The 21,070-nt window shown below is 44.2% G+C and overlaps 1 protein-coding gene across 2 annotated transcripts in view; it reads right to left on the bottom strand.

Moving 5' to 3' along the window:
* The window catches only part of ANGPTL5 (angiopoietin like 5), an 80,085-nt gene that overhangs the window by 12,319 nt on the left and 46,696 nt on the right, over nucleotides 1-21,070 (bottom strand). For both annotated transcript variants that reach the window (XM_066586544.1, XM_066586551.1), the window contains exon 6: nucleotides 18,812-18,932. In XM_066586544.1, coding sequence (XP_066442641.1) covers nucleotides 18,812-18,932 — 121 coding nt within the window. The remainder of the gene's footprint in view (nucleotides 1-18,811; nucleotides 18,933-21,070) is intronic.

The following is a 21,070-nucleotide window of genomic DNA, read 5'->3' as shown; positions in this document are numbered from 1 at the left end:
ACACTGCTCATTTTCTAATAAAGGTCTACCGCGTGGACCCATTAATTGTGAGACGAATGTGGGGACGCCAGAAACGTGCCTCTCTCCTAATCCCGCAGCAGTCGGCTGTGATACACCTGGATCAGGAGCTCAGCCTGTGCCCACACCCTGACTTGGGACTCCGCGTCCTCGCCCGCGTCCACGTCCTCTAGGCCTACCCCTCAGCATGCTGTATTACCAGTAGTGCAGAAACAGAACGCTGTAATTAAATTTGCCGCTTATTGGCCTGTGGTTGGAGGCTGACTTCGCTTAAGGAACGCACAGCAGAGCCAGAAAAGAATTTTGCGCAAGCCTGCTGTAACACTTAGCTGGCTGCGTATGAATTAGGACAACTACCCCCAGCAGAGACGCAGTACAGTCAGGACGGTCACAGGCAGCCCAAATAGATTTTTTTCCCAAAATTTTTTTGGAAAAGCCCACTGCCTATATAGACTGTATATGTCTTTCACTGTCCCTGCCTCACCACCACTACTGGCTGTGGACTATGTAAAATTACTGCAGGATGCAATGCTCTGGACGCAATGCTCTGCACAGCCGATATACAAAAAAAAATGTGCAACACTGCAAAAAGCAGCCTCAACAGTACTGCACACGGTCAGATGTGGCCCTAAGAAGGACCATTGGGGTTCTTGAAGCCTAAAATCAATCCTAACACTCTCCCTATAGCAGCTCCGGCATCAGCAGCACTTTCCCTGATCTCTGTCAGAATGCATCTGTGGCGAGCCGCGGGAGGGGCCGATTTATATACTCGGGTGACACCTGATCTCGCCAGCCACTCACTGCAGGGGGGTGGTATAGGGCTTGAACGTCGCAGGGGGAAGTTGTAATGCCTTCCCTGTCTTTCTATTGGCCAGAAAAGCGTGCTAACGTCTCAGAGATGAAAGTGAAAGTAACTCGAACATCGCGTGGTGCTCGCCTCTAGTAACGTGCATCTCGAACACGCTAATACTCGAACGCGTATCAAGCTCGGATGAGTACGTTCGCTCATCTCTAGTTATTACGTTTAAGGGTTTACTTACTTTATATTCCTGTATGTACAAATGATTACTACATTAAACCACATGGATGGTACAACTGTTTGTGCTTTTTAAGTTAAATTGTGTGTGTCTGTAATTGTGACTGTGATAAGAATCAGTCCACATTATATTACTAATCATTGCAGCAATCCATGGAATTCTAAAGGGTTCACTTACTTTTTCTTGCAACTCTAGCTCCAAATGTGCTGTATATACATGGAGTTCAATGATAAATTGTGCCCATTCAGAGATTATGTGGATTCTGTTTATATGTTGAACTGAATGATAAAACACCATGATGAAATCTCCAATTAGTGGTGACTGCTGGCAGTCAGAGTTTTATCATTTAGCTCAATGTCTAAGCAGAGGATTTTGAAAAACAAAACTCTGAAGATTAATCAGCAAAGAATGTTGGGCCTAAAAGTAACTTGTTAAAGGCATACTCCAGCAAAAAGACATTTTTCCATCCCTGAACCCCTCATCTGATATCTGTCCCACTCTATATGTCTCCTATGTATATTCAACTCACTTCCATGCATTGCAATGTTCTGTTTGGTACTTAAAACAGCATTACATATGCAGCTAGAGCCAGTACCATCTCTTCCTACTGGGAGAACAGTGTGATTATCATTATACTCTATATACTCCTGGAACAGTCCATGTAGTTTCATCATACAGGAAGCTCTGGTAAGTGAGGTTGTTCTCTGCAGGAGTCACACAGAGACAAATAATTTCCAGGTGGTCACAATGAGATCACATGAACTACCTTAAGGCCAGCTGCACACAACCAGATCTGCATTGCGGAATCCGTAGCGGGCGTCCACCTCCGGGGTCTGCAGCGAATACCCTCCATAGCATGTTATGAAAAGTGCTTTTTCCTGCACACGAGTTGAAAAGAATTGTGATTTTCCACTCATGGAGGAAAAATTGCAGTGTGCTCTATTTTTTGAGCGAAGTCAATGGAAGCCGTCCAACCCGTGGTCCTTCCGCAATTGGCATTGCGAAAAGGTCGCGGATTCCGCGCCATCGCTATTTGATGACGTGACAAAACAAGGGTTAAAAAAACATCTGTGATTGTTCTCAGTGAGAGAAACCAAGTAATCTTGTAGATATGATACCTTTTAATGGCTAATAAAAATACATGATGTTACAGCGAGCTTTCGGGTCTTCTATCGACCATTCATCGGGCTAAAATGGAACTGTTTTGGATGGGGCACATATATAATATACAAATGCAGAGAGGACAGCCCTCTTGATTCAAATACAGATGTTCACACACAGAAATTCGAGACTGTTTTGCACTCAAAACTTAAAACAACAGACAAACTGAGCGGAGACATAAATATTTAATGAGTCCATTGAGCTTAGGAACGTGACAGTTTTATGATGTGTCTTATCTTTCCTTCAACCTGCACATGGAAGGAGATGCAGCAGCACCTATTGGATGGCAGCATTATTACAAGTCAAGTTCTGAATTTTTATGAAGTTTAAAAAAAATAATTGGGAAGAGGACATCCCTCTTGACCTCCTTCAGACCTTTCATATTTTCCACTTATGCGAGAATCCCAGGCCGAGGTTCATTCCATTCTTGAGGGTATCAAATATGGCCAATATTTTGTACTTGCAAATTCTTTTGTGACGCTGCATCTTGAAATTGCCCTTCAGTATGATAACTCTCATCTGCTCTATGCTGTATCCCTGACCACAAAAATGTTTTGCCACAGGTAATTCAGTCTTTGCCTCTCTAATTGAGTGGCGATGAGATCTCATCCTGGCTCTCAGTTTTAGCTTGAGGAAGGATCGATAGAAGATCTGAAAGCTTGCTGTAACATCATGTATTTTTGTTAAAAGCTATCATATCTACAAGATTACTCGGTTTCTCTTACTGAGAACAATCACACTTTGCTCTACCGGCTAACACGGTACCAAACCTATTTTCTTTTAAAAAAATCATCTCCACTGCGCATGTCCAACGGTGAGCCATGCAGTACAGGAAAGATGACCTAATGACAGGTACACGTGGACGCCAACCGGGCACAGGGTCTGATTCTGCTTTGGACTCCCAGTCATTTGCAGCCGGTCTAAGAAACTTCCTATTCCAGGAAATTTCCAATAGAAGAGGATAAATTTTAAAAAAAGTTAATACTAGCCTGATTATATATACTGGAGGGCTAGTTCCATTAAAAATGTACTGAAGTGGCCCTTTTAAATAGTGGAAATTCACTTCAAACAATCTATAGTAACTAAATGCTATTTCTGGCAGAATCTGGATAATTAATCACAGCCTGGGAATATCCCTGGTAATTTTTGTGAATTGTATTTAATATGTTTGATAAATGTGAGGCAGCCTGCAAAAAAAGCAAACAGCACTGCCAGTCCATAAGGTACGGGGGTGTAAATCTCATCCTAAACAATGTTTTGCTTATTTTCCATGTGATTATTAAACTGTACTGCATGCGTGTAAACCCATGAGTCACAGGGACCGAATGAGTCAGTGCAAAAGAGTCTGGCCAAAATTTGGCAAGAAGCTTTCTAGTAAAAACTTAATTAGGCATTTTTTTTAAACAAAACCGAGAAAGAGAGGAGATGAAGCTCTCTGTACAGTAAAGTGCCCATTGTGGCATCAAAACAATACTTTAGTATTACCTTTAGGGATTTTTAGGTTTATACAGTACTGTGCAAAAATTTTAGGTAGGTGTGGAAAAAAGTTTGCAGAGTAAGAATGCTTTCAAAAATAGAAGTGTTAATAGTTTATTTATGTCTATTACCAAAATGCAAAGTGAATGAACAAAAGACAGATCCAAACCGCATCAATATTTGCTGTGACCACTCTTTACGTTCAAAATACCATCAGTCCTTCTAGATACACTTGTACATAGTTTTTGAAGGAATTCAGCAGGGAGGTTATCCCAACATCTAGGAGAACTAAGCACAGATCTTCTGCGGATGTCGCTCAAATCCTTCTGTCTCTTCATGTAATCCCAGGCAGACTAGATGATGTTGAGATCAGGACTCTGTGGGGTCATATCATTGTAGTGGCCCAGTACATGCTTTCCTGGCCCCCACCATAATGTCATACATGCCTGTGTTGTGTAGATGCTCTGTGCAAAACTGTCTTGTCATTCTGTTATGTGTATTGCACAGCTGCAGTGTGTGATAGGTGAATGTCTGCAAAGCATGGAGACTGTCTGCTAAATGTAACAATTCTGTCCTGTCACGTGGGGTGAGAGAAGGTATAAATGGGAGTGCATGAGAATGGGAAAAGGTCCATGTCTTCTGGGTTCCTGTTAAAGAGTTCCAGCTACATGAGGGCACCTTCAGCCCTCATGTAGTGAAGAATGGAGGAGGAAGAGAGATTTTGGCACACCAACAGAAATGCAGCTAGAGGAGTGAGACCCACAAAAGAGAGAGAGCATGAGTTGAGCGTGTATGTTCTTGTGGCAAGGCCTAGTGCAGAGGTACTCTTATCTAATTAATTCACACCTGGTCGTCCTACAGTCTGGGATCACTAGGTGGAGGTACTGCAGTTTCATTGTTCACACTCAAGTATCTAAAAGTCGGAGTTCTGCTGAGTGGAGGTACATGTCTATTTAATCACACACGGGCGGCCTAAAGTCTGGGTCTGCCGTGTGGAGGTACTTGGTTTCATCTCATTCCTGCACAATCTAAACTTGTTATCTGTGCCTTGAAGTTTCAAGTAAAAGTTATTCCAGGCCCTAACCATTCCTGGAGACCTGAGGTACTATATAACTGTCTATGGCTCATTTATTTCCTCACCAAAGTTCATGCCGGTGGGAACTGGAATGGTGGCATCACCTCTGACAACCCTTTCACCTCTCCTAATGTTTATTGGGCATCCCCATGTTGGGGGTGTCCAGAAGAGGTCCAGCGTGCCCTGGCCTTGGCTTCGTGCTTCCCTCTGGTAGGGAGTGTGTTAAGTGCTGCCATGACAAGCCAGCATCTTGCCCTCCCAGCTCCTCAGCGTATGCCATGTGTCCGGGGTCACCCTAAGGGATGCTGCATCATCACTTCCAGGACTCCTTGTTCTTCTTTTATGCTGAATTTAGTTGTTAATGACATTGACTGGATGTTTGGAGTCGTTGTCCTGCTGCAGAATAAATCTACAGCTAATCAGATGCCTCCCTGGTTGTATTGCACGGTATTGAAAATCTCCACCATGCTTCAGTGCTGCCTGCAGACATTCATTATTGTACTGCTCTCCATCCCTTCGGTGAACAAACTGCCTTCTGTTACAGACAAATATTTCACATTGTGACTCATCAGTACAGAGCACCTGATGCTATTTTTTTGGACCCCAGTTCGTACATCTTTGTGCATAGTTGAGCTCCTTGGTTTTGTTTTTACATCAAAGGTACTGCTTTTTTCTTCCATGAAGACCACTTCTGGCCAGACTTCTCCGAACAGTAGATGGGTGTACCTGAGTCTCAATGGTTTCTGACAGTTCTGAGCTGATGAGACTGTTGGACATCTTCCAATTTTAGAGAGAAGTATGATGTGTGTATCATCTGCTGCACTAAGTTTCCTTGGCCCACCACTGAGTCTAAAGTCCTCAATGTTTCTTTGTGCTTCTTTAAAAGATCCTAAATACCTTGCTGATACAGTATATCTACCTTGTGTCTTGTTGCTGAGCTCAGTCTTGCCATGGTGTATGACCTGTGACATTAAATGGTCCTCCACAACCTCACCTTTGTAGCAGAGTTTGGCTGTTCCTCGCCCACTTTTAAGCCACCTACAAACCTGTTTCAGTTATTGACTGTATTTCAATCTACATATAAAAATGAGGATCATTATCACTTGTTTGGTATAACTGGTAAATCATACACCTGACTATAACCCTACAAAATCCCTGACTTTCCACAAGTGTGCCTAGAAGAACTGATGCTGTTTTGAGGGCAAAATGTGGTCACACCAAATATTGATTTGATTTACATTTCTCTTTTGTTCATTCGCTTTGCATTTTGTTTAATTGACAAAAAGAAACTATCAACACTTCTATTTTGGAAAGAATTCTTACTTTTTAGCTTTTTTTCCACACCTGTCTAAAACTATTACACAGCACTGTAGATGAGGGTCCACCATTGAGGACCTTCTTCTATTAGCCAGAGTAGAAGGGAGCTACAGCGTCGCTCAGCCTGGAGAACTCGTGACATGCATGTATGACACAGACAGTCCGCCTATGTCAATGGGAGCTGTGTAATTCTTTGTTTCCACTGCAGGGGAACTGAAGACTAGCTGAAGGGTTCCCCCACATACTATAGCAATTACATACTTTATATATATACACCTTCAGAATAATATAGACAGAAGATGTACAGAAGAATAACATAAGTGGAAAACACTGAATGCTCTAGGACACACGTCAAAAACAAGGCCCCATGTTATATGGCCTGCTGGCCGTGCACCGACCTAACAGGTATTTCACATTCCCAGCTTGTAGCTCCGGTCCAGCGGCGGCAGTGCAGAGTCTGTGACTGCTGACCTCTTCCCTCTGTTGTCTGTGTGGGGCTACTATGGGGGACCCTATTAATACTGTTTGCATTGAGGCACAGCTTGCACTAACCAGTCTTTCTTGAGAAGAACAGATTTGTCAAGAACCAGGCATTGCGTGCCTTTAATGTGCAAAGCACCTGTGAAACCGAACTTCCAATCTCATCTCCTTAATTGAAACAATTTTTGACAATTAGCTGTCAGAGAAGCCAGTAACAGAGAGGTTCATTTACTTTTTCTCGCTGTACTGTGGATGATTACTCACGGTGCTCAATAAAAAAGATGAACGGTGCAACTGCTTGTGAATTATTAGTTAGACTGTGTTTGCCTAATTGGACTTAGAAATTGTTATCTAATCAGTGCAGAAATCCAGATAACTCCAAAGGGTTCACTTACTTTCTTTTCAACTGTAAACTCACTTTAAAGAAGCCCATACACATTTGATAACCTTTGACTGAACCTGCCAAATTCAATGGGCCCAGCCAAGAATCATGTACATGGGCTCCTCAACTCATTGTGAATTTCAGCATGCCCAATCTTTTGTTTTCACAAGAGAGTGGCTTATTCCCTTACTGCTATTGAGAATACAGCTGAGCCAAGCATGCATGCATATAGTGTATAGGAAGGAATAGCTCCCTTAATGGGAGACATTTTATCAGATTTTCCTCCACATCAAGATTTTAGTGATCAGTATATAAGTAACTTACCAATTACACCTAATTTTGACTAAAGCTTCTGACTCCCATTTTCGTCAGTGTCATGTGACCCGAAGAGTATGGTAGCTATTGTTGTGTCAGGACATCACATCTGTTGGTCATAAGATCTTCACTGCTCACCCCACCCCTTAGATGAAAAATGACAGCTGCCTGCTCCTTTCTACAAGTGAAGCATATATTGCACCTACATCACCTACAGATGAAATGCCCTGCCACAACAATTACCTCTACACTCTTCAGGACACATGACACTGAGGACAACGGGGTTGGAAGCTTTAGATTAAAGTGCAATTGATAAGTTATGGTATACTGATAATTGAAACATTGGACCAAATTTTTGCTTCACTGGATAATATAAATCAGAAAGGGTCGTTCATATTAGAATCCATTAGTAGCTCAGCCTGAAGTTTTGAGTCTGTTATTTTGATATCATTTCACAGCAGTGAGATATTAAAAACTATTTTTTTCTTTGTAAGTTTTCTTTTTGTAAGACTTCTTTAAGACTTCTAGAAGTTTATCAGATAATGTAAATAGCTCTTATTACAAAACTATTGGTGTGTGAGCTGTGTATCCCATGAGATCCTGAGCAAAATATAAAACAGCTGCACAGGTAAAGCCAGGATAATATAATACAACAATAGAGGGATTATGTATAACGAGTGGAATTTCCTTTTCGTCCAGTTCCCTGTGTGGGACAGTTGATCTTTGCCATTAACTCCACACATCTTCTTTATAAACACAGGATTACACAGTAACTTAAAGAAAACTGGCGGCAGAAAAAGACCACATGGTCCATCTAGTCTGCTGTGATAGTATTTCCTTTTTATTTCTCTTAGGATAGATGTCTGGTTATTCCAGGCAGATTGAATTCATTTATTTTACAAACCACGACTGCTGGAAGTTTGTTCCAAGCATTAACTACTCTTTCAGTAAAATAATTCCCAACATTGCTTCTAATATAACCCAACTAATCTCAGATTGTGCCCCCTTGTTCTAGTGTTTATCTTGCTAATAAAAACTCCTTAAACTTTATTATACGTTAAATAGATATATTAAGGTTTCCATCATGTTCCTCTTTTCCTTTGTCTGCTCCTGCAACATATACGTATAAAGGTTTCCATTATGTTCCCCCTCTCCCTTCTCTGCTTCTGTAAAATATATAAACGTTTCTGTCATGTCCTCCTCTCCCTTCTCTCCTCCGATAACATATATAAAGGTTTCCATCATGACCTCCTCTCCCTTCTCTCCTCCTGTAAGATATATAAAGGTTTCCATCATGTCCCCAATCTCCCTTCTCCCGTCCTGTAACATATATAAAGGTTTCCATCATGTCCTCCTCTCCCTTCTCTCTCCTATAACATATATAAAGGTTTCCATCATGTACCTCCTCTCCCTTTTTTCATCCTGTAACACATATAAAGGTTTCCATCATGTCCTCCTCTCCCTTCCCTCCTCCTGTAACATATATCAAGGTTTCCATCATGTCCTCCTCTCCCTTCTCTCTCCTGTAACATATATAAAGGTTTCCATCATGTCCCTCCTCTCCCTTCCCTCCTCCTGTAACATATATCAAGGTTTCCATCATGTCCTCCTCTCCCTTCTCTCTCCTGTAACATATATAAAGGTTTCCATCATGTACCTCCACTCCCTTCTCTCCTCCTGTAACACATATAAAGGTTTCCATCATGTCCCTCCTCTCCCTTCCCTCCTCCTGTAACATATATCAAGGTTTCCATCATGTCCCTCCTCTCCCTTCTCTCTCCTGTAACATATATAAAGGTTTCCATCATGTCCCTCCTCTCCCTTCCCTCCTCCTGTAACATATATCAAGGTTTCCATCATGTCCCTCCTCTCCCTTCTCTCTCCTGTAACATATATAAAGGTTTCCATCATGTCCTCCTCTCCCTTCTCTCTCCTGTAACATATATAAAGGTTTCCATCATGTACCTCCACTCCCTTTTTCATCCCGTAACACATATAAAGGTTTCCATCATGTCTCCTCTCTCCCTTCTTTCCTCCTGTAACATATATAAAGATTTCCATCATGTCCTCCTCTCCCTTCTCTCCTCTTGTAATATATATGAAGGTTTCAATAATGTACTCCTCTCTCTTCTCTCTCCTGTAACATATATAGAGGTTTCCATCATGTACCTCCTCTCTATTTTCTCATCCTGTAACACATATGCAGGTTTCCATCATGTCTCCTCTCTCCCTTCTTTCCTCCTGTAACACATAAAAAAATTTCCATCATGTCCTCCTCTCCCTTAGCTCCTCCTCCGATGAAATATATAAAAGTTTCCATTATGTCCTCCTCTTCCTTCTCTCCTCTTGTAACATGTATGAAGGTTTCAATCATGTACTCCTCTCCCTTCTTTCCTCCTATAACATATATAAAGATTTCCATCATGTCCCTCCTCTCCCCCTGTAACATATATAAAGGTTTCCATCATGTCCTCCTCTCCCTGCTCTCCTCCTGTAACATATATAAGGGTCTCCATCATGTTTCCCCTCTCCCTTCTCTCCTCCTGTAACATATATAAAGGTTTCCATCATGTCCTCCTCTCCCTGCTCTCCTCCTGTAACATATATAAAGGTTTCCATCATGTCCCTCCTCTCCCTTATCTCCTCCTCCGATGAAATATATAAAAGTTTCCATTATGTCCTCCTCTTCCTTCTCTCCTCTTGTAACATGTATGAAGGTTTCCATCATGTCCCCCCTCTCCCTTCTTTCCTCCGGTAACATATATAAAGATTTCCATCATGTCCCTCCTCTCCCCCTGTAACATATATAAAGGTTTCCATCATGTCCTCCTCTCCCTGCTCTCCTCCTGTAACATATATAAGGGTCTCCATCATGTTTCCCCTCTCCCTTCTCTCCTCCTGTAACATATATAAAGGTTTCCATCATGTCCTCCTCTCCCTGCTCTCCTCCTGTAACATATATAAAGTTTCCATCATGTCCTCCTCTCTGTTCTCTCCTTCTGTAACACATATAAAGTTTCCATCATGTCCTCCTCTCCGTTCTCTCCTCCTGTAACATATATAAAGGTTTCCATCATGTCCTCCTCTCCCTTCTCCCCTCCTGTAACATATATAAAGGTTTCCATCATGTATGCCTCTCTCTTCTCTCCTCCTGTAACAAATGTAAAGGTTTCCATCATGTCCCCCGTCTCCCTTTACTCTCCTGTAACATATATAAAGGTTTCCATCATGTCCTCCTCTCTCTTCTCTCCTCCTGTAACATATATAAAGGTTTCCATCATGTATGCCTCTCCCTTCTCCCCTCCTGTAACATATATAAAGATTTCCATTATGTCCTCCTCTCTCTTTTCCCCTCCTGTAACATATATAAAGGTTTCCATCATGTCCTCCTCTCCCTTCTCTCTCCTGTAACATATATAAAGGTTTCCTTTATGTACCTCCTCTCCCTTTTCTCATCCTGTAACATATATAAAGATTTCCATCATGTCTCCTCTCTCCCTTCTTTCCTCCTGTAACATATATAAAGCTTTCCATCATGTCTCCTCTCTCCCTTCTTTCCTCCTGTAACATATATAAAGATTTCCATCATGTCCCTCCTCTTTCTTCTCGCCTCCTGTAACATATATAAAGTGTCAGGCGACTGGGGTCCGGGCACTGGAAGTCCCTAAAGCTACCCGCAACCCCTGTCCCTACCTACTTGCCCCCCTGGGCTAGGACCCAGGGCGACGGTTCATATACTCACTAGGGAAGCGGGGTAAGGGGTCAGACTAACAAACAAATACAGAGACAAACAGACATAGAGCAAGTCAGGATGTCCGGGTCGGCAACAGGTGAATACGCGGTACCAGGGATCAGGCAAGGACAAAGTCAGGTCCAAAAGCAGAGGGTCACAACGGGAAATCAGATCAACGCGGGTGTTGTCTGGAGACAAACATACACTGGCAATGCTGGAAGGAAACAGGTACGTTTAAATGCTGTCAGAACTCCTGCCCCAGCAGCTGATTGGGGCGGGGAGCCTACCAGCAGCCAGACCCAGACATAAGGCAGCAAGTGCAGAGACCCAGACATCCAGCAACAAGTGCAGAACATGCTATTCAGGATGTCATGGCAACGGGGACGACATCCGCCACATCCCCAACAACTCGATTACCCAGGCACTGCCCCCTGAGCACAGGAGCATGCGCCCGGAGCGATTGTCTGGGACCCCGACGGCCAGGGGAGGTCACCAAGACCAGGGCTCCACTGCGCCGCACCCGACCAGCTCGGGTGATAAGACCAGTGGTGCGGGCACAGAGACCCCAAGAGCCGCTGGTCCTGACAGTACCCCCCCCCCCCCCCTTCTACGGAGGGGCACCGGCACCCCACGACCTGGAGCGGGCTTGAGAGGAAAGGCCATGTGGAATAATCGGACCAGACGTGGGGCATAACTAACCCTGGCAGGGACCCACGCCCGTTCCTCAGGGCCAAACCCTCTCCAGTGGACCAGATACTGTATCGAGCCCCGAACCCGCCTGGAGACAACAATTCTCTCCCCCTCAAATTCTAATTCTCCTTGCAGCAGCGTAGAAGAGGACGGGTCACGGGTGCGCAAAACTGGAGTCACATATCTTTTTAACAAGTCTTTATGGCAGACGTTATGGATCATCCGAGATGCAGGAAGGGATACTTTATATGCCACTGGGTTAACCATCTGAGAGATTGTGAATGGACCAACAAAATGTGGAGCCAGTTTTAAGGACGGAACCTTAAGTTTCAAATTTTTGGAAGATAGTAACACCTGCTCCCCAACCACAAACCGTGCAGAAATAGTGCATCTCTTATTTGACTGCCTAAGTAGTTCCTCCTGGGAACACTGAAGGCTCCTACGAACCTGGGCCCAAACTGTACACAATTAGAGAACCCAAGGAAGCGCTGCAGGGCTTTTAGGGTAACTGGCTGAGCCCATTCCGTGATAGCTTCCACCTTAACTGGATCCATTTGAATATCACATGGTGTAATGCTATACCCCAGGAATGATATTTTTGAACCCCGAAAACACATTTTTCAAATTTCGCTAATAATTTGATAGCCCTAAGGAGAGTCAGCACGGTTCGTACCTGGACACAGTGTGTCTCCCAGTCAGGGAAGAAAATCAGAATGTCATCCAGGTATACCACAACAAACATACCCATGATATCCTGAAAAATCGAATTCATATACCCTTGGAAAATTGCTGGAGCATTACATAACCCAAAAGGCATAAAAAGGTATTCAAAGTGGCCCAGAGTTGTATTAAAAGCCGTATTCCACTCATCCCCTTCCCGAATACGGATGAGATTATAGGCTCCCCTCAGGTCGAGCTTGAAGATCCACTGAGCCCCAGAAACCTGATTGAGGAGGTCGGGGATGAGAGGAAGAGCGTATTGGTTTCTGATGGTTATCTGGTTGAGCTCCCTGTAATCAATACAGGGTCTTAGACCCCCGTCCTTCTTCCCAACGAAGAAAAACCCAGCGCCCACAGGAGACTGCGAGGGTCGAATGTGTCCCTTGGTCAAACTGTCCTGAATATAGTCCTTCATGGACTCCCTCTCAGGAACAGTTACGTTGTAGATCTGACCCTTAGGGAGTTTGGCACCTGGGATCAGATCAATCTTACAATCAAATTCTCTATGGGGAGGCAAAACTTCAGAGAGTTGTTTGGAGAAAACATCAGAAAAGTCAGCGATGTAGTCTGGTAACTTGACCCCCTCCAAAACAGAAGTATCCAAATTCACCGGATTCATGTGATTGGCACAGTGGGACCAATTCCAGCGTGTTCCAATTAATAATGGGATTGTGTTCCCTTAACCAAGGGAGCCCTAAGACTATGTCCACCGACAAGTCTTTCATGACGAGGAAGGCGCAAGTCTCAGTATACAGGGCCCCTACGGTAAATTTTAACTCTGGGGTAAAAAGATTGATGAGACCAGCATGCAATGGAGTGGCGTCTACCCACGAAATTTGAATAGGAGGATCTAAACGTAGCAAGGAACCAAAAATCTGAGCCACAAAATCAAAATTTACAATGTTTGCTGCTGCCCCAGAATCAACAAAGGCTTGCCCTGGACGAGAGAAGGAACGGAACTCTAAGACGCAGAGCAAGAACATTTTAGACACAACAGGGAGTACCTGAGCTCCTAGACAATCCTCCCGACAACTGCCTAGGAGCAGAAATTTTTCCTGTCAAGGTTTCTTCCCGCAGATAGCGATCCGATGACCAGACTCTCCACAATACAAGCAAAGGTTCTTCTTTGACCGATATTCCCTTCGCTGTTTAGGTGACATCGTCCCCAATTCCAGGGGTTCGGCGGAGGGAGGTGAAGTTTTCAGTCTTACAAGGGACTTGGCTGGGGAGGCCGGATGGACCGGACTGGACCGAGCGGATCGTCTGGCCCTCAGGCGCCGGTCTGCTCGGATGGCTAATGACATTGCTTGCTCCAGGGTTCCAGGCTCCGGCTGGGCCACCAGCAGATGCTTTAGGTCTTCAGATAGACTAGTTAAGAACAAGTCCTTGAGAGCCAAGTCATTCCACCCCGACTCAGTGCAGAGCTGTCTGAATTGGGAATAATAGTCTTCTGCCACCTTCCGACCCTGGCGCAAAGACAACAGTTGAGAGACAGCGTAGGCAGCACGGTCAGGTTCGTCAAAGATCTGACCCAGAGCAAAGAAGAACGTGTCAAAAGACTGTCATGTGGGAGAGTCAGAGGGTAAGGAGAATGCCCAGTTTTGGGGTTCTCCTCTTAGTCGGGAAATCATGATGCCCACCCTCTGGTACTCTGTGCCAGACGAGTGGGGTCGCAAATCAAAAAACAGTTTACAGCCTTCCCGGAAAGAGAAGAACTGTTTCCTTTACCCAGAAAAAAAGTCGGGCAGCGTGGCCTGAGGCTCAGAGATAGTCGCCAGAACCGAGGAAGGCTGAACCTGAGCCTTAGAAAACACCTGTTCCTGGTGCATCAAATGGGAAGTCAGGTCCTGTGCCAGGTTAGTCAGGGCCTTAACCTGGTTTGCCAAGGCTGACACGGCCTCCATAGAAGCGATTAACGTAGCCGGTCGGACAAAAAAAATTTGACCCTTTAGGCCAGTGTAACTGTCAGGCGACTGGGGTCCGAGCACTGGAAGTCCCAAAAGCTACCCGCAACCCCTGTCCCTACCTACTTGCTCCCCTGGGCTAGACCCCAGGGCAACAACTGGGCGAAGGTCCCTATACTCACTAGGGAAGCAGGGCAAGGGGTCAGACTTACAAACGAATTCAAAGACAAACAGACACAGAGGCAAGTCAGAAAGTCCGGGTCGGCAACAGGAGGATATGTGGTACCAGGGATCAGGCGAGGTCAAAGTCAGGTCCAAAAGCAGAGGGTCACAACGGGAAATTAGATCAAAATAACGCGGGTGTAGCCTGGAGACAAACATACACTGGCAATGCTGGAAGGAAACAGGCATGTTTAAATGCTGTCAGAACTCCCGCCCCTGCAGCTGATTGGGGCGGGAAGCCTGCCAGCAGCCAGACCCAGACATAAGGCAGCAAGTGCAGAGACCCAGACATCCAGCAACAAGTGCAGAACATGCTATTCAGGATGTCATGGCAACTGGGACGGCATCCACCGCAACCCTCAACAACTCGATTACCCAGGCGCCGCCCCCTGAGCACAGGAGCATGCACCCAGAGCCATTGTCCGGGACCCCAACGGCCATGGGAGGTCACCAAGATCGGGGCTCCCCTGCGCTGCACCCGATCAGCTTGGGCGATAGGACCGGTGGTGCGGGCACGGAGACCACGAGAGCCGCCGGTCCTGACATAAAGGTTTCCATCATGTCCCTCCTCTCCCTTATCTGCTCCTGTAACATATATAAAGATTTCCATCGTGTCCTTCTCTCCCTTCTCTCATCCTGTAACATATATGAAGGTTTCCATCATGTCCCTCCTCTCCCTTCTCTCCTCCTGTAACATATATAAAGATTTCCATCATGTCCCTCATCTGCCTTATCTCCTCTTGTAACATATATAAAGGTTTCCATCATGTCCCCCCTCTTCCTTCTCTCTCCTGTAACATATATAAAGATTTCCATCATGTCCCTCCTCTCTCTTCTCTCCTCCTGTAACATATATAAAGGTTTCCATCATGTCCTCCTCTCTCTTCTCTCCTCCTGTAACATATATAAAGGTTTCCATCATGTCCTCCTCTCCCTTCTTTCCACCTGTAACATATATAAAGGTTTCCATCATGTCCTCCTCTCCCTTCTCTCATCCTTTAACATAGATAAAGGTTTCCATCATGTCTCCTCTCTTCCTGCTCTCCTCCGGTAACATATAAAAAGGGTTTTCCCCATGTCCCCCCTCCTCCTTCTCCTGTAATATATATATAAAGGTTTCCATCATGTCCCCCACTCCCTACTCTCCTCCTGTTGGTATCATGTCCCTCCTCTTCCTTCTCTCCCCATGTAACATATATAACCGTTTCTATCTTGTCCCTCCTCCCCCTAAGTAACATTGAAAAGGTTTCCATCATGTCCCCCTCTCGCTTTTCTCCTCCTGTAACATATATAAAGGTTTCCATCATGTCCCCCCTCTCCCTTCTGTCCTCCTGTAACATATATAAAGGTTTCCATCATGTCCCTCCTCTCCCTTCTTTCCTCCTATAACATATATAAAGGTTTCCATCATGTCTCCCCTCTCCCTTCTGTCCTCCTGTAACATATATAAAGGTTTCCATCATGTCCCCTACTCCCTTCTCTCCTCCTATAACATATATAAAGTTTCCATCATGTCCTCCTCTCTATTCTCTCCTCCTGTAACATATATAAAGGTTTCCATCATGTCCTTCTCTTCCTTCTCTCCTCCTGTAACATATATAAAAGTTTCCATCATGTCCCTACTCTCCTTTCAATCCTCCTGTAACACATATAAAGGTTTCCATCATGTCCCTCTTCTCGCTTTTCTCCTCTCCCTTCTCTCCTTCTGCAACATATATAAAGATTTCCATCATGTCCTCCTCTCCCTTCTCTTCTCCTATAACACATATAAAGGTTTCCATCATGTCCCCCTCTCTCTTCTCTACTTCTATAACATGTATAGAGGTTTTCATCATGTCGCCCTCTCCCTTTTCTCCTCCTGTAACATATATAAAGGTTTCCATCATGTCGCCCTCTCCCTTTTCTTCTCCTGTAACATATATAAAGGTTTCCATCATGTCCCTGCTCTTCCTTCTCTCCTCCTGTAACATATATAAAGGTTTCCATCATGTCCCTCCTCTCCCTTCTCTCCTCCTGTAACACATATAAAGGTTCCCATCATGTCCTCCTCTCCCTTCTCTCTTCCTGTAACATATATAAAGGTTTCCATCATGTCCCTCCTCTCCTCCTGTAACATATATAAAGGTTTCCATCATGTCCTTCTCTTCCTTCTCTCCTCCTGTAACATATATAAAAGTTTCCATCATGTCCCTACTCTCCTTTCAATCCTCCTGTAACACATATAAAGGTTTCCATCATGTCCCTCTTCTCGCTTTTCTCCTCTCCCTTCTCTCCTCCTGCAACATATATAAAGATTTCCATCATGTCCTCCTCTCCCTTCTCTTCTCCTATAACACATATAAAGGTTTCCATCATGCCCCCCTCTCTCTTCTCTACTTCCATAACATGTATAGAGGTTTTCATCATGTCGCCCTCTCCCTTTTCTCCTCCTGTAACATATATAAAGGTTTCCATCATGTCGCCCTCTCCCTTTTCTTCTCCTGTAACATATATAAAGGTTTCCATCATGTCCCTGCTCTTCCTTCTCTCCTCCTGTAACATATATAAAGGTCTCCATCATGTCCCTCCTCTCCCTTCTCTCCTCCTGTAACACATATAAAGGTTCCCATCATGTCCTCCTCTCCCTTCTCTCCTTCTGTAACATATATAAAGGTTTCCATCATGTCCTCCTCTCCCTTCTCTCCTCCTGTAACATATATAAAGGTTTCCATCATGTCCTCCTCTCCCTTCTCTCCTCCTGTAACACATATAAAGGTTTCCATCATGTCCTCCTCCCTCTTCTCTCCTCCTGTAACATATATAAAGGTCTCCATCATGTCCCCCTCTCCCTTCTCTCCTCCTGTAACATATATAAAGGTTTCCATCATGCCCCCTCTCCCTTCTCTTCTCCTGTAACATATATAAAGGTTTCCATCATGTCCTCCTCCCTCTTCTCTCCTCCTGTAACATATATAAAGGTTTCCATCATGTCTACCTCTCCCCTCTCTCCTCCGGTAACATATATAAAGGTTTCCATCATGCCCCCTCTCCCTTCTCTTCTCCTGTAACATATATAAAGGTTTTCATCATGTTCCCCCTTTCCCTTCTCTCCTCCTGTAACATATATAAAGGTTTTCATCATGTCCTCCTCTCCCTTCTCTCCTCCTGTAACATATATAAAGGTTTCTATGATGTTATTTGGGCAAATTAATCAGTGGAAGCCAACCGCGCAGATTTAGCGGCAAAATAGAGCACGCTGCAATTTTTCTTCCGCTTGCGGAATACGCAATTCGTATACGCGAGTGTGAAGGAAAAATTTAACTTGCTGCCATTTTACCCATGTGGTAGGTTTATGGCGACAGTTTGTTGGCATTGGCGGTGGGTTATTTTTTTTATATATATATACATATATATATATTTTTTTAATTTTGTTCTGTAATTTTTTAAACAGATTTTGTAACTATTTTTTTTTTCAACATCAATGTCCCCAATGATATTATATAAGACCTCTGTGGATCATTCACAATGTCATTTTTTTTAAATTTCACATTGTAATTATGCCCCTGCACGGGATTAAAGCCAAGGACCAAGCACTGTATATTTACGGCCTTTGGTGCTTATCGGGTTAAGAACATAGCTAGCCCTTTGCACAATGGCTGCCAGCCTGGGAAGCGGAAGAGGCTAAAAAAAGGACTGTGTCAGTTGTGCAGCAGGGGCACCAAAGGGTATGAACCTACATTTGTAGCACTTTAAGTTACTAGGTGGTAGACCTAGTACCTGGTTAACTGAAGGACACTAATGTAACTCTTTTACATCTATAGTTGCAGGCTAGAAAGAGTGAGCACAGTACGACTTAGGCCGGTCTCACAAAAGCGACCGGCATGTGGGAGCCCGCTGTAGAATCCGTCTCTGACCGCGGCCGGCGACCCTGAGTACTTGTCAGTTCTTTACTGCAGTCACTCGCTGTTGGTCATACATGGTAGAGATTTTTTAAAAAAAAATTTATATTTCCCTCACTGTCCCAATATCAATTGCGGATGGGCCGCGGGACGGACGGCTTCCATTGACTTCAATGGAAGCCATCCATGTGGAGCCCGCACAAAAAAAAGAACATGCTGCGATTTTAAATCTGCTCGCCAAAATCGCCATCTGCTCATCTCGGCAGATATGCAAATGTTCTATTTTTTCAATGTGCATGGAATGCCGCGGATCCTCTGTACGGGTGACGATCATGGATTCCACAATTGAAATCCGGTCATGTGAGACCGACCTTAGATAAAGCTTATTCAAAGAGTTCATCACCTGAAAGTTCTCCAAATCCATCCATATAGTCCAGCCAGGTCCTCTGGAAGTCAATTACACCATCAATTCTCTTCTGAAGAACAGTCCAGCCTCCTCCTCTATAATCCATGTCACAGAATGCCTGCAGAGACACTTCGTTAGAGTACACAGCATAATGAGAAATCACATGTATTCTTTAGATCCTCCATTCTGTGAACTGGTGTATGAGTGGTCTACTTTTTTGAGGCCATGAGCCACCCTTAGACTTACTTTGGATGCGGCTACTTCTTACTACCATGTTGTTTTTACATCCAGATTTCTGTAGAGATTAATCTTCTATATATATAAAATAGGATGTATGTATGTATGTGTGTAAGTGCCACCATAATTCATTTAACCCCTGAAGCAATTTCAACCAAACTTGGTACATAAATAACTCCTCCCATGGGGACAAATTTGGAGTGGGGGGGAGGAGATAAGACAGCCCCTCTACCCCTGGGGGGGAGGGAATGCTGGAATTGCACTTTAGCAGATGTTTTTTATTTCACAGTCTTATCTAACACAGACAACCTCCTCCTCATCATACATAATCTATTACACAGACGACCTCCTCCTCCTCCTCATCATACATAATCTATTACACAGACGACCTGCTCCTCAGATAATATCTCACACAGACAACCTCCTCCTCTGCTCCAACTACCACACAGCTTCCCACCAGCACTAAGCCACTGTGTACCACACAGAAATTAGCCCAGCACCCACACTTATGAAAGCTGGCCAAAAGGAAATCTGCGTTGCCCATAGCAAGCAACCAATCACAGCGCAGCTTTTATTTTACTTCAGCGGTTTAACAAGTGAAAGCTGCGCAGTGATTGATTGCTAGAGCTCAGCTTTCATTTTTACACAGCTGAGGTGAAATGAAAACTGCTGTGCTCTGATTGGTTGCTATTTCTTATACTGCTGAGGTACAATGAAAGCTGCGCTGTGATTGGTTGTACATGTATAATCTCTGGCAGCAATGTTTGTATGGAGCAGGTCCAAGAGCCAAGCCCACACCACACATGGTAGGCGCCAGCTGTTCTGCCAGCTAATATCCATCTGCAACAGCCGTGATGAGCATTTATGCTGTGTGGCTGTTAACCCTTTAAATTCTAACAGCAACATTTAAATGCCCCAATCGGTATTCAGAGATCCCAAAGCCCCCTAAATGAAATTGTAACATGCTGTTTAGTTGTCATGGCAGCTGGGAGCCTTCTGTATAAAAGTGCTCATGGCTGCCATGCATTTTAGCCCACTAAGATGTGCCTGTGGCCTGTCTTAATAAAATGCCAGCAAGGTCAAGTTCCTATGGGGCCTAAAAAAAAGTAACATTTTTAATTTTTGTAAAAAGTTTTGTTTTTTAAAAAACTTTTCCTGTATTTATAATAAGCAAAACAAAAACAAACAAAAATACCAGAACCAGTTGGGTACTGCTATATCCGTAAAAGTCTATTCATTAATTATCCCACATGGTGAATGTTGTCAAGAAAAAAAATACAATGCCAGAATTGCACCTTTTTGGTGACCCCCATCTCCCAGAAAAAAACGTAATAAAAGCAATCAAAAAGTCGTATACAACCAAAATGTACCAACAGAAGCCACTAGTCATCCTGCAAAAACAAGCCCTCACAAAACACCATCGACAATAGCCCCAAAGATGATGAAATTGTATTATTTTTATTTTTTCCCATTTCACTCTAACATTCAAGCTGCCTGCTGCCACCAATAGAAGTAGCTTATTGTATACTGTGCAATTAAAGAATTCAATGTAATTAGTAGGGATGAGCGAGCGTACTCGGAAAAGCACTACTCGCTCGAGTAATTTGCTTTATCCGAGTATCGCTGTGCTCGTCCCTGAAGATTCGGGTGCCGGCACGGAGCAGGGAGCTGCAGGGGAGAGCGGGGAGGAACGGAGGGGAGATCTTTCTCTCCCTCTCTCCCGCCCGCTCTCCCCTGCTCGCCGCTGCGACTCACCTGTCAGCCGCAGCGGCACCCGAATCTTCAGGGACGAGCACAGCGATACTCGGATAAAGCAAATTACTCGAGCGAGTAGTGCTTTTCCGAGTACGCTCGCTCATCTCTAGTAATTAGTGTGCAGTAAGCTCCCTGTTGTGGTGGCTTCAGGTAGCATGTTCTTTTAACTTTGTCTATGCAAAGAAAAAAAACAAGGCTCCTGAGGCTTTGTTCTCACAAGCGTATATCGGCCCGCCGTTTTCACGGCTGGCTGATATACGCTGT

Source organism: Eleutherodactylus coqui, chromosome 1, assembly GCF_035609145.1.
Source record: "Eleutherodactylus coqui strain aEleCoq1 chromosome 1, aEleCoq1.hap1, whole genome shotgun sequence".
Taxonomy (NCBI): Eukaryota; Metazoa; Chordata; class Amphibia; order Anura; family Eleutherodactylidae; genus Eleutherodactylus; species Eleutherodactylus coqui.
The sequence above is the reverse complement of the archived record's forward strand: the minus strand, read 5'-3'. Positions and strand labels throughout refer to the sequence as shown.